We start from the raw sequence: 14,468 nt of genomic DNA on the forward strand, positions 1-14,468 counted from the left end.
CTGTAGAGGTGACATTATTGACTGTCAGTATATATCCTTCCCCTGTAGAGGTGACATTATTGACTGTCAGTATATATCCTTCCCCTGTAGAGGTGACATTATTGACTGTCAGTATATATCCTTCCCCTGTAGAGGTGACATTATTGACTGTCAGTATATATCCTTCCCCTGTAGAGGTGACATTATTGACTGACAGTATATATCCTTCCCCTGTAGAGGTGACATTATTGACTGACAGTATATATCCTTCCCCTGTAGAGGTGACATTATTGACTGTCAGTATATATCCTTCCCCTGTAGAGGTCACATTATTGACTCAGTATATATCCTTCCCCTGTAGAGGTGACATTATTGACTGACAGTATATATCCTTCCCCTGTAGAGGTGACATTATTGACTGACAGTATATATCCTTCCCCTGTAGAGGTGACATTATTGACTGTCAGTATATATCCTTCCCCTGTAGAGGTGACATTATTGACTGACAGTATATATCCTTCCCCTGTAGAGGTGACATTATTGACTGTCAGTATATATCCTTCCCCTGTAGAGGTGACATTATTGACTCAGTATATATCCTTCCCCTGTAGAGGTGACATTATTGACTGTCAGTATATATCCTTCCCCTGTAGAGTTGACATTATTGACTGTCAGTATATATCCTTCCCCTGTAGAGGTGACATTATTGACTGTCAGTATATATCCTTCCCCTGTAGAGGTGACATTATTGACTCAGTATATATCCTTCCCCTGTAGAGGTGACATTATTGACTGACAGTATATATCCTTCCCCTGTAGAGGTGACATTATTGACTGTCAGTATATATCCTTCCCCTGTAGAGGTGACATTATTGACTGTCAGTATATATCCTTCCCCTGTAGAGGTGACATTATTGACTGTCAGTATATATCCTTCCCCTGTAGAGGTGACATTATTGACTCAGTATATATCCTTCCCCTGTAGAGGTGACATTATTGACTGACAGTATATATCCTTCCCCTGTAGAGGTGACATTATTGACTGTCAGTATATATCCTTCCCCTGTAGAGGTGACATTATTGACTGTCAGTATATATCCTTCCCCTGTAGAGGTGACATTATTGACTGACAGTATATATCCTTCCCCTGTAGAGGTGACATTATTGACTGTCAGTATATATCCTTCCCCTGTAGAGGTGACATTATTGACTGTCAGTATATATCCTTCCCCTGTAGAGGTGACATTATTGACTGTCAGTATATATCCTTCCCCTGTAGAGGTGACATTATTGACTGACAGTATATATCCTTCCCCTGTAGAGGTGACATTATTGACTGACAGTATATATCCTTCCCCTGTAGAGGTGACATTATTGACTGTCAGTATATATCCTTCCCCTGTAGAGGTGACATTATTGACTGACAGTATATATCCTTCCCCTGTAGAGGTGACATTATTGACTGTCAGTATATATCCTTCCCCTGTAGAGGTGACATTATTGACTGTCAGTATATATCCTTCCCCTGTAGAGGTGACATTATTGACTGTCAGTATATATCCTTCCCCTGTAGAGGTGACATTATTGACTGTCAGTATATATCCTTCCCCTGTAGAGGTGACATTATTGACTGACAGTATATATCCTTCCCCTGTAGAGGTGACATTATTGACTGACAGTATATATCCTTCCCCTGTAGAGGTGACATGCCCAGATACCATGGAGTACGGAACCTGTGTGTCGTCGTGCCAACGGCGTTGCTCCGCCCTGTCCACCCAGCAGCACTGTGGAGAGGAGTGTGAGGAGGGCTGTGTGTGTCCACACGGCACCTTCTACAGCACACACACACACACCTGTGTGCCCAGGTAAGACTGGCGCTGGGGGGCGGGGCCGAGTGGCACACTTTCCCATTTACAATTCAGAGTCTATATTTAGTTTGGAACAAAGAGAAGTGACACTTATTCAGAGTCTATATTTAGTTTGGAACAAATAGAAGTGACACTCAGTCCATTATCATCATTGGGACTAAAGGAAAGTCCAACAATGTTGTTACTTAGCACTTCCTTTACACATGAATCAGTGTTGTCCTTCTGATTACACATGAATCAGTCTTGTCCTTCTGATTACATGGCCCCAGGACTTAGCACTTCCTTTACACATGAATCAGTGTTGTCCTTCTGATTACATGGCCCCAGGACTTAGCACTTCCTTTACACATGAATCAGTCTTGTCCTTCTGATTACACGGCCCCAAGGCTGCTTTAAGAGTTAAAAAAAAAAAGACATGTTTTCTTGGAATTACAAATGGTGAACTTGAGCTTGTAAGCAGAACACCCACCAAGTCTAATCCTCCACCAAGTGATATTTTGTATTTCAGCTCAAGGTCAAGTCCTGTCTTCCATCTCTCCCATAGACATCCCAGAGACCCTGCAGACCCTGGCAGTTGGTCTCTCTTTTCATTAAAAAAACACTCTTGCCTCAATACGACATGAGGCTTAATTGTCCCCAGTTTTTTTTTAACATCCTACAGTTAGCGCAGTGCTGTTACTTACCTGGCGATAGAGTTACATCAAGGAATTTGCGGTGAAACCCCCCCCCCCCCCCCCCATTCATTCCCAGTCAAGCTGTGGACAACACAGATATCTGATAGTCAGTGAGAAAGAACGTGTAACACAGAGGCTGATGTGTTGCCATGGCCTATATGTTACAGAGGCTCTTAGCCTCTGCTAGACACGGTTTTAACTGCACCACTCAATTGATTCTGCAGCCATTTTAGGTGAATGAAGAGATTTGGGGATTTAATTGATTCAACTCAGATTATGCAGGTGATGCAATTTTGATAAGATCTTCAATGTATCTCCAATCAACAACAACAACAACAACAACAACAAAAACAGTATTTATTTCCCTTAGAATGAGTTCAGTTGAGATGTGGAGTCTGTATAAAAGGCTCAGCTTGATGGCTTGTTAGCACCAAACAGTTCTATGTTACAACTGCCTTCTGGTGTGTTTCTGTGTCTTCACATGTTTGTTGGTTCGTGATTGTGTGTTTTCTCTCTCTGTGTGTGTGTATCCGTGTGTGTGTGTGTGTGTGTGTGTGTGTGTGTGTGTGCATGTTTCTGTATGTATGTTGCATGTGTGTATGTGTTTGTATGTTTGTATGTCTGTGTGTTTGTCTGTGTGTGTGTGTGTGTGTGATCCCAACAGGAGCTCCTGTCCCTGTAGTTTCCTGGGGGCGGACTATACTCCAGGCGATGTGATCATGACATCAGCAGGTGTACAGTAAGACACTCCTCATCATCTCTCTTTAACAAACTAATAAACAAGATGTTCAACCAACAAACTCACTCTGATACTTTCTCTGATACTCTTCTCTGATACTCTCTTTGATATTATCTTTGATACTCTAGTTGAAACTCTATTTGATACTCTATTTGATAAACTCTTTGATACTCTAGTTGATATTATCTTTGATACTCTAGTTGAAACTCTATTTGAAACTCTATTTGATAAACTCTTCGATACTCTATTTGATATTATCTTTGATACTCTATTTGAAACTCTATTTGATACTCTATTTGATAAACTCTTTGAAACTCTCTGAAATGCTCAAACATAGGGATATATAGGGCCCATAGGGATATATAGGGCCCGTAGGGATATATAGGGCCCATAGGGATATATAGGGCCCATAGGGATATATAGGGCCCATAGGGATATATAGGGCCCATAGGGATATATAGGGCCCATAGGGATATATAGGGCCCATAGGGATATATAGGGCCCATAGGGATATATAGGGCCCATAGGGATATATAGGGACCATAGGGATATATAGGGACCATAGGGACCATAGGGATATATAGGGCCCATAGGGCTATATAGGGCCCATAGGGATATATAGGGCCCATAGGGATATATAGGTACCATAGGGATATATAGGGACCATAGGGCTCTGGTAGTGCAGTCTATAGGAATTAGGGTGCCATTTGGGATGTGACCAGTATTCACATTATTTTGTTGAGTTAACAATGTTATTGTTGTGTTGATTTAACGTTGTTCTTGTTGTCTTGAGTTAATGATGTTATTGTTGTGTTGAGTTAACAATGTTATTGTTGTGTTGATTTAACGATGTTCTTGTTGTGTTGAGTTAACGATGTTCTTGTTGTGTTGAGTTAACAATGTTATTGTTGTGTTGAGTTAACAATGTTCTTGTTGTGTTGAGTTAACGATGTTCTTGTTGTGTTGAGTTAACAATGTTCTTGTTGTGTTGATTTAACGATGTTCTTGTTGTGTTGAGTTAACAATGTTCTCTCTTTAGGATTTGCCAAGATGGCAAGCTAGTTTCCCAAAGTCCTGCCACTGGTAAGTTACTTTTAAGAGAATGATATTGAACCATGCTATAATATCAAAAGATGGCAAGCTCGTTCCCCAAAGTCCTGACAGTAGTTAGTTACCTTTAGGAGAATGATCTGGGCTAGATTCCCCAAAGTCCTGACAGTAGTTAGTTACCTTTAGGAGAATGATCTGGGCTAGATTCCCCAAAGTCCTGACAGTAGTTAGTTACCTTTAGGAGAATGATCTGGGCTAGATTCCCCAAAGTCCTGACAGTAGTTAGTTACCTTTAGGAGAATGATCTGGGCTAGATTCCCCAAAGTCATGACAGTAGTTAGTTACCTCTAGGAGAATGATCTGGGCTAGATTCCCCAAAGTCCTGACAGTAGTTAGTTACCTTTAGGAGAATGATCTGGGCTAGATTCCCCAAAGTCCTGACAGTAGTTAGTCACCTTTAGGAGAATGATCTGGGCTAGATTCCCTAAAGTCCTGTCAGTAGTTAGTTACCTTTAGGAGAATGATCTTGGCTAGATTCCCCAAAGTCCTGACAGTAGTTAGTTACCTTTAGGAGAATGATCTTGGCTAGATTCCCCAAAGTCCTGACAGTAGTTAGTTACCTTTAGGAGAATGATCTGGGCTAGATTCCCCAAAGTCCTGACAGTAGTTAGTTACCTTTAGGAGAATGATCTGGGCTAGATTCCCCAAAGTCATGACAGTAGTTAGTTACCTCTAGGAGAATGATCTGGGCTAGATTCCCCAAAGTCCTGACAGTAGTTAGTTACCTTTAGGAGAATGATCTGGGCTAGATTCCCTAAAGTCCTGTCAGTAGTTAGTTACCTTTAGGAGAATGATCTTGGCTAGATTCCCCAAAGTCCTGACAGTAGTTAGTTACCTTTAGGAGAATGATCTGGGCTAGATTCCCCAAAGTCATGACAGTGGTAGTTACCTTTAGAATAATGATATTAATAATTCTATAGTCTCTAAAGTGCTCTCAATTACATATACCTCCTACCTGTACCATCTCTTGTTCCAGACCAACAGTGTCCGCTTGGTCAGATGTACCTGGACTGTACTGAGGGGCTGGAGGGGCTGAAGGCTATAGATGGGATCAGCCTGGGTAGAGGACTGGGCTGTGAACACACCTGTGAATCCCACCTGCTCAACCTCACCTGTTCAGCTCATGAACCGTGCATACCTGGCTGTGTCTGTCCCCCTGGGTGAGTACTAGTACTTTAAACACCTCTTACTTCCTGTACCCACAAGGATTCACTGTGTATCAGTTTTCCCTCTACCTGTCAGACCCCATTCACTGTGTATCAATGTTCCCTCTAGCAGTCAGACCCCATTCACTGTGTATCAATGTTCCCTCTAGCAGTCAGACCCCATTCACTGTGTATCAATGTTCCCTCTAGCAGTCAGACCCCATTCACTGTGTATCAATGTTCCCTCTAGCAGTCAGACCCCATTCACTGTGTATCAATGTTCCCTCTAGAAGTCAGACCCCATTCACTGTGTATCAATGTTCCCTCTAGCAGTCAGACCCCATTCACTGTGTATCAACGTTCCCTCTAGCAGTCAGACCCCATTCACTGTGTATCAATGTTCCCTCTAGCAGTCAGACCCCATTCACTGTGTGTCAATGTTTCCTCTAGCAGTCAGACCCCATTCACTGTGTATCAATGTTCCCTCTAGCAGTCAGACCCCATTCACTCCCGACAACTCCACGTTGGCCCTAACCCTTCAGTGTGTGTTGATGTAAAGGGTCTGGAGAAGAACAAGCAGCATAGGTATGGAGCTTCCACTTTATTGGGTCAACCTTGGAGATTCACACACCCTGGATGGAAAAGTACTGTAGAAACTGGAGTGTCAGTGTGTGTATGGCCTGGGGAAACGAATTACCACAGGTTCAGGTGTCATCGATCTGTGACTGTGTCTCTGTGAGTCTGTTTGTCTGTGAGGTCAGCAGCTCCGTCAGCTAGCTAAGTCTTTATAGAAATGTCTAATGGTAGTATAGGGCAGCATGTCTCTGAGTAATGGTAGAGTAGGGCAGCATGTCTCTGTGTAATGGTAGAGTAGGGCAGCATGTCTCTGAGTAATGGTAGAGTAGGGCAGCATGTCTCTGAGTAATGGTAGAGTAGGGCAGCATGTCTCTGAGTAATGGTAGAGTAGGGCAGCATGTCTCTGAGTAATGGTAGTATAGGGCAGCATGTCTCTGTGTAATGGTGGTGTAGGGCAGCATGTCTCTGAGTAATGGTGGTGTAGGGCAGCATGTCTCTGAGTAATGGTAGAGTAGGGCAGCATGTCTCTGAGTAATGGTGGTGTAGGGCAGCATGTCTCTGAGTAATGGTGGTGTAGGGCAGCATGTCTCTGAGTAATGGTAGAGTAGGGCAGCATGTCTCTGAGTAATGGTAGTATAGGGCAGCATGTCTCTGTGTAATGGTGGTGTAGGGCAGCATGTCTCTGAGTAATGGTGGTGTAGGGCAGCATGTCTCTGTGTAATGGTAGAGTAGGGCAGCATGTCTCTGAGTAATGGTAGAGTAGGGCAGCATGTCTCTGAGTAATGGTAGAGTAGGGCAGCATGTCTCTGAGTAATGGTAGTATAGGGCAGCATGTCTCTGTGTAATGGTGGTGTAGGGCAGCATGTCTCTGAGTAATGGTGGTGTAGGGCAGCATGTCTCTGAGTAATGGTAGAGTAGGGCAGCATGTCTCTGAGTAATGGTGGTGTAGGGCAGCATGTCTCTGAGTAATGGTGGTGTAGGGCAGCATGTCTCTGAGTAATGGTAGAGTAGGGCAGCATGTCTCTGAGTAATGGTAGTATAGGGCAGCATGTCTCTGTGTAATGGTGGTGTAGGGCAGCATGTCTCTGAGTAATGGTGGTGTAGGGCAGCATGTCTCTGTGTAATGGTAGAGTAGGGCAGCATGTCTCTGAGTAATGGTAGAGTAGGGCAGCATGTCTCTGAGTAATGGTAGAGTAGGGCAGCATGTCTCTGAGTAATGGTAGTATAGGGCAGCATGTCTCTGTGTAATGGTGGTGTAGGGCAGCATGTCTCTGAGTAATGGTGGTGTAGGGCAGCATGTCTCTGAGTAATGGTGGTATAGGGCAGCATGTCTCTGAGTAATGGTAGAGTAGGGCAACATGTCTCTGAGTAATGGTGGTGTAGGGCAGCATGTCTCTTAGTAATGGTGGTATAGGGCAGCATGTCTCTGAGTAATGGTGGTGTAGGGCAGCATGTCTCTGAGTAATGGTGGTGTAGGGCAGCATGTCTCTGAGTAATGGTAGAGTAGGGCAGCATGTCTCTGTGTAATGGTAGTATAGGGCAGCATGTCTCTGAGTAATGGTGGTGTAGGGCAGCATGTCTCTGAGTAATGGTAGAGTAGGGCAGCATGTCTCTGTGTAATGGTTGCATAGGGCAGCTTGTCTCTGTGTAATGGTAGTATAGGGCAGCATGTCTCTGTGTAATGGTAGAGTAGGGCAGCATGTCTCTGAGTAATGGTAGAGTAGGGCAGCATGTCTCTGAGTAATGGTAGAGTAGGGCAGCATGTCTCTGTGTAATGGGTGCATAGGGCAGCATGTCTCTGAGTAATGGTGGTGTAGGGCAGCATGTCTCTGAGTAATGGTGGTGTAGGGCAGCATGTCTCTGAGTAATGGTAGAGTAGGGCAGCATGTCTCTGAGTAATGGTAGAGTAGGGCAGCATGTCTCTGAGTAATGGTAGAGTAGGGCAGCATGTCTCTGAGTAATGGTAGAGTAGGGCAGCATGTCTCTGAGTAATGGTAGAGTAGGGCAGCATGTCTCTGAGTAATGGTAGAGTAGGGCAGCATGTCTCTGTGTAATGGTAGAGTAGGGCAGCATGTCTCTGAGTAATGGTAGTATAGGGCAGCATGTCTCTGTGTAATGGTAGATTAGGGCAGCATGTCTCTGACTAATGGTGGTGTAGGGCAGCATGTCTCTGAGTAATCGTAGTATAGGGCAGCATGTCTCTGAGTAATGGTGGTGTAGGGCAGCATGTCTCTGAGTAATGGTGGTGTAGGGCAGCATGTCTCTGAGTAATGGTGGTGTAGGGCAGCATGTCATTAATGTTAGCTCTCCGTGTACATTTAAGGGCCAGCCTTTCTACACTGTTCCGGGCCAATTGTAATTTGCCTAAGTCCCTCTTTGTGTCACTTGACCATATGACTGGACGGGGGTCCAGGTGCGATAAAACCAGGGTCTTACACAGGTAATATTACACTTAGATATGTGGCACACACGTCCAGCCACCCCTCAATGTTTTTCTATTCAGCATGGGAACAGACAGACCCCTGGGAAAATCCTGACGTTGGTGATCCCTTTTCCCGAAGTGTTCTCATATGTTAGACGGGGAAAAGGGAGATCGCTATCTAGCTTACTCATGACCTAGAAAACAAGCTATCCTGAACTTTAAACCACCAGTTTGTGGATTCAGTCTGCTACAGGATGTGGCCTGTAGCGTACACGGGGAACCGACGTGGAAGTACAGATTACTTTTCAGAAGTAGCTGTTTGACGGAATGAGGGATTCTAAAAGTTTGACAGAATGAGGGATTCTAGAGGTTTGACAGAATGAGGGATTCTAGAGGTTTGACAGAATGAGGGATAATAGAGGTTTGACAGAATGAGGGATTCTGAAGGTTTGACAGAATGGGGGATTCTAAAAGCTTGACAGAATGAGGGATTCTGAAGGTTTGACAGTATGAGGGATTCTAAAGGTTTGATAGAATGAGGGATTCTAAAAGTTTGACAGTATGAGGGATTCTGAAGGTTTGACAGTATGAGGGATTCTAAAGGTTTGATAGAATGAGGGATTCTAAAAGTTTGACAGTATGAGGGATTCTGAAGGTTTGACAGTATGAGGGATTCTAAAGGTTTGATAGAATGAGGGATTCTAAAAGTTTGACAGTATGAGGGATTCTAAAGGTTTGACAGAATGAAGGATTCTAAAGGTTTGACAGCGTTGAGATTGGTTTGTCCCCACCCTGGCGGTAGACACAAAGATAGTTCAGTCAGTCCTGCTGCTTGAAGACGATATCTTTGTGAAAGGGCGTATCGTTTAGACGTTTTACCTGATATCCAGGATGGAAAATTGAGATGGGATGGGAGGAACGGGAAAAGTGGATCGGAGGGAGGTGTGTTTGTGATGGGGGGAGACGGAAAGAGGATTCGTTACTCGGTAGGAGTAGGAGGAGTGATTCACTGATTCCTGTTACACACACTTCTCGACCTTTACAAGAACCAACTTATCACACACTCCTCGACCTTTACGAGAACCAACCTATCCCACACGAGCATCATGGGAAGGAGATGTGGATGCATGAGAAGCCTGTCATGAGTGTTTAATAATGGCCTGCAACTGGATATTCTAGTGGGGAGGTTGGAAGTCCTGGTCAATATGGACACAATGAGGCCTTATACCGTAGAGCGCTGCAACCTGGACTCAGGGGTAGACGTAATGTTTTGTATGTTATGTATTAATTAGTGGATGTCCATTATCCATTTCGTATGATATATGTTTACGAATTCCAATTTGCTGTGGCTCATGTCAGCTATGTGTCTTACGTTAATGCTAGCTAGGTGGCTAGCATTAGCTAGGTGGCTAGCGTTAGCTAGGCTAGGGGTTAGGTGTAGGTTTAGGGTTAAGGTTAAGGTTAGGGTTAGGACTTAGCTTAAAGGGTTACGGTTAGGGTTAGAGGATGGGTTAGCTAACGTGCTAAGTACTTGCAACGTAGCTAAAAAGTAGTAAGTAGTCGCAAAGTTGATAATTAGTTGTCCGTGATGAGATTTGAACACACAGCCTTTGGGTTGCTAACCGTTGGCGTTACACCTCTACCCATCTGTCTTATGTAACCATACCAAACGTAACATATCATACCAATTGGAGTGTCCCAGATTTACATGTACTATGATACGTCTAGTCTATGAGACCAAGCTTTGTAGAGGGACAGTGATGGCTGCATTTGGAGTATTGATGGGAGTATTGATAAATCAATGGGGAAGTGATAGGCTAGGAAAGTGCCATTGAGGGCTTACAGCAGCCTACCTGTTGCGTTAGATTAAAAAGCAATCCTGGCTTTTACAAAATGTCTATAAAATTAGTTTTGAAAATATGCTCCACCAACACAAGTGTTACAGGAGGTCAACTGCAGTTATTCCTCAGTACGAAGACTTAAAAAAACAAAAAAACTAATGGGAAATCATTAGTGAAGGTGCTGACAGCAGAACCCCATTTTGTTTTCAATCACAATGGGGCACCTTGTTTATGAACTAAAATGTAGACCTTTCAACCATTCCTAACTTTTCCACAATTAACATGTCTGTTGAACTCATATGAACCTGAAGTTGCAGGTGGAGGCAGGATCTGATAAATTATAAATTATTACACGTTATCGCAAAATCACAACGAGACTTTATCTCGTTATAGCAGGATATTTATTTTAGTGATCCGTTTTCAGAAAAGTAACGTTCCACTCAGTTTGCATTACCTGATCCTCATGATCTGAGGTTTCATCTGTTCTCCTTGCCCCCGACGCATGCTCTCTCTCTCTCTCTCTCTCTCTCTCTCTCTCTCTCTCTCTCTCTCTCTGTCTCTCTCTTCTCTCTCTCTCTCTCTCTCTCTCTCTCTCTCTCTCTCTCTCTCTCTCTCTCTCTCTCTCTCTCTCTCTCTCTCTCTCATAAAATCGTTTTTATGAGCTGAGACATTCCACTCGTTATGAATTTGTGTAATTCTGCCCATGCAACTACCCCTTGGTCCCCCTCTCCGTTCTCTCTTCTCTCTATCCCCTTCTCTCTCCGTCTATAAGTGGCTTTTCTTTTGTTGTTTATGTAGTAAACAGGTGGTGTGTAGGGTGCTCAGGTGTCGGTTAAGCCTCTTAAATACATTCCTGCTACCACGTTTAACTAGTACCATCAACACTTTCTCATTATCACCATGAGAGACAGAGGGTTGTGATCTTCCTCATTCTACCACGTTTAACTAGTACCATCAACACGTTCTCATTATCACCATGAGAGACAGAGGGCTGTGCTCTTCCTCATTCTAACACTTTCTCATTATCACCATGAGAGACAGAGGGTTGTGCTCTTCCTCATTCTAACACGCTTCATCATCATCATAAGGGACAGAGGGTTGTGCTCTTCCTGTGTTCTCTCGTCCTCAGCCTAGCTCTTCCTGTGCTCTCTCTTCCTCAGCCTTGCTCTTCCTGTGCTCTCTCTTCCTCAGCATAGCTCTTCCTGTGCTCTCTCTTCCTCAGCCTAGCTCTTCCTGTGCTCTCTCTTCCTCAGCATAGCTCTTCCTGTGTTCTCTCTTCCTCAGCCTTGCTCTTCCTGAGCTCTCTTCCTCAGTCTAGCTCTTCCTGAGCTCACTCTTCCTCAGCCTAGCTCTTCCTGAGCTCTCTCTTCCTCAGCATAGTTCTTCCTGTGCTCTCTCGTCCTCAGCCTAGCTCTTCCTTTGCTCTCTCTTCCTCAGTCTAAAGTTTAGACAAGAGAAAGAAAATATAGACAGCCCAGCTAGCACACAACGTTCTGAGAACCATATATTTCTTAGAGCTTGGTGAGAGCGTGGTTGTCCTATGGTTATTTTGCTTACAAGCTTCCACAACATTCTGGGAATGGTGCAGGATAGTTGCTTGGCTTTGGAACATTCTCAGCACATTTAATGAACTTGAAAAAAAAAAATATTTTCCTGGTATTTTATTACTTTAACAGAATATTTCCTTAAAGTGGTTACATTTAGTAAAATGTTTGGCAATGTTCTAGGAATGTTCTCCAACCTGTTTGACATTGGGAATGTTCCAAATAGTTCAGAGAATATCAAGAAAAACCCTTTCTTCTGTGGGAATTTCAGTACTTCAGCGTAACGTTTCCTACAGGTTTCTTCAGGGTTCTATTTAAAATCACGTTCCCAAATTGTTCTGAGCACATTAAGAAAACGTTCCATAAAAACCACAAGAAGGCTTTGGTAACTTTCAGAGAACGTTCTAAAAATGTTTTTTTTTTTTTTAAAAAGACATTCCGTTCTCAGAACGTGAAGAAACATTAAGGCAAACTAAGCTACTGTAGGAGTGTTATTAAAAGTCTTATTGAAACATTCATTGAACGTTTTCAGGAAGTTATTAAAAAAAACCTCCAAATAACCTATCATTTCCATTCACAGAACGTTAATAAAACCTCCCAGAAAAAACGTTCTCAGAACCTCCATGCAACCTAAATATAAACGTTCTCAGAACCTTCCTGCAACCTAAAAATAAACATTCTCAGAACCTCCCTGCAACCTAAAAAAAAACGTTCTCAAAACCTCCCTGGAACCTAAAAATAAACATCCTCAGAACCTCCCTGCAACCTAAAAATAAACGTCCTCAGAACCTCCCTGCAACCTAAAAATAAACGTCCTCAGAACCTCCCTGCAACCTAAAAATAAACGTCCTCAGAACCTCCCTTCAACCTAAAAATAAACTCTCTCAGAACGTCCCTGCAACCTAAAAATTGAATTTGACCTGTCAGGAAACATGTGTATCTTTCATTGTGATAGCGTAAGCCATATAGTTGTGTACCATCCGCACTAAATACCTTTCTCTGTATTCAACCTGGGAAAAAGTTCCACATCTCAATAATGAACCCTGTAGAATTCAACTTCTGGCACTGCCTTGCACCAGCCCTCCCATCCAGAAAATGCCAACACTGCCCAAGATTTCCTCACCTTCGTATTGGGCATTCCTGGCAGAAATAAGAGCCTGTTAAGAAAAAGAATGAAAGACTAATGCTGTCATGCCTGTCGGTCCAGGCCTTTTTAAGGCATAAGACAAGGTGGTCTGGGCGAGCTGGATCCAGCTTAAAACAATGTTCAGCTACATACAGAATATGAATGAGTTGGTGTAAAAAATGACAATGTACTGTTAAAATGTACACCTTTGTGAAATTGATATAAATCCTACTTATCCGTTGTTAAATTAACAGTTTAAGTGTTAAATAAATTAACTTTAAGTTAAAATGAGTTAGAATGTGTTGTCGTGACAACACTTTAAGCATTACAAGTACATGATTATGACTTGCAGAATGACTATTCACCACTGTCTTCATTATACAGGTATGCACAGTTATACACAAATAGATAAGGTTTAATTAAACGAGCGATAGAGAAAGATGAATTCATTGACTGAGATTTATTCATAGCTACTGCACGCCAGCACAGTCAGACTGCAGTAGAGAAGGAGTTATTATGGAAGCTTTGATCGGGGTAATCGATCCAGCGGCTTGGCGGACGGGTAAAGAAAGCTGTTAACACCACTTTATCTGCAGTGTAACTTTACACAGATGAACCTCTAGGTTTGTGGCCAGACCATTTAATGTGTTGCTTCATTGTCTACTGTCCCCAGCCTCTCCTCTCCGCTCTCTCTCTCTCTCTCTCTCTCTCTCTCTCTCTCTCCTCTCCTCTCCTCTCCTCTCCTCTCCCACACTCTCTCTCTCCTCTCCTCTCCACTCTCTCTCTCCCTCTCCCTCTCCCTCTCCCTCTCTCTCTCTCTCTCTCTCTCTCTCTCTCTCCTCTCCTCTCCTCTCCTCTCCCACACTCTCTCTCTCCTCTCCTCTCCACTCTCTCTCTCTCTCCCTCTCCCTCTCCCTCTCTCTCTCTCCCCCCCCCCCCCCCCCCCCTCCAGGGGATATAACTGTGACCCGTCGACGTGATATTACAAGATATTTATCAGCCCTGTCGCTCTAACAGTGTGGAGACCCAATGGAACGGCCCGGACAAAGGCTGTTTCTCTCTATCTCTGAGAATCCTAATCATCTGGTTTTCTCATGTAACGAGTGTTTCTCCTTTTCATCCAGAGTTTATCCCCCCCCCCCCCCCCCTCCCCTTACCTTTTCTAATTTCCTGACTGTAGCGGTAGTTACTGGATCCAGACTGACTCTTGCGTTCCCTCTGTCGTTCAGTCCTCTTGGGCACAGAGTTGGGCAAAATATCAAATGAAATCAAACTTTAGTTGTCACGTGCCGAAAACAACAGGTGTACCATGAAATACTTACTTACAAGCCTTTAACCAACAGTGTAACAATGAAAAAGTAATGAAATAACAGTAACGAGGCTGAATACAGGGGTTACCGGTACCGAGTCAATGTGGATGCTATATACAGGGGCTACCGGTACC

General features: G+C 43.5%; 1 protein-coding gene across 1 annotated transcript in view; it reads left to right on the top strand.

The window, feature by feature from the left end:
- Window positions 1-14,468, top strand: part of LOC139412480 (otogelin-like) — a 116,023-nt gene that overhangs the window by 40,576 nt on the left and 60,979 nt on the right. Inside the window, exons 19-22 of the mRNA XM_071159270.1 lie at window positions 1,679-1,844; window positions 3,186-3,260; window positions 4,300-4,343; window positions 5,347-5,530. Coding sequence (XP_071015371.1) covers window positions 1,679-1,844; window positions 3,186-3,260; window positions 4,300-4,343; window positions 5,347-5,530 — 469 coding nt within the window. The remainder of the gene's footprint in view (window positions 1-1,678; window positions 1,845-3,185; window positions 3,261-4,299; window positions 4,344-5,346; window positions 5,531-14,468) is intronic.

This window comes from Oncorhynchus clarkii, chromosome 6 (genome assembly GCF_045791955.1).
Source record: "Oncorhynchus clarkii lewisi isolate Uvic-CL-2024 chromosome 6, UVic_Ocla_1.0, whole genome shotgun sequence".
Taxonomy (NCBI): Eukaryota; Metazoa; Chordata; class Actinopteri; order Salmoniformes; family Salmonidae; genus Oncorhynchus; species Oncorhynchus clarkii.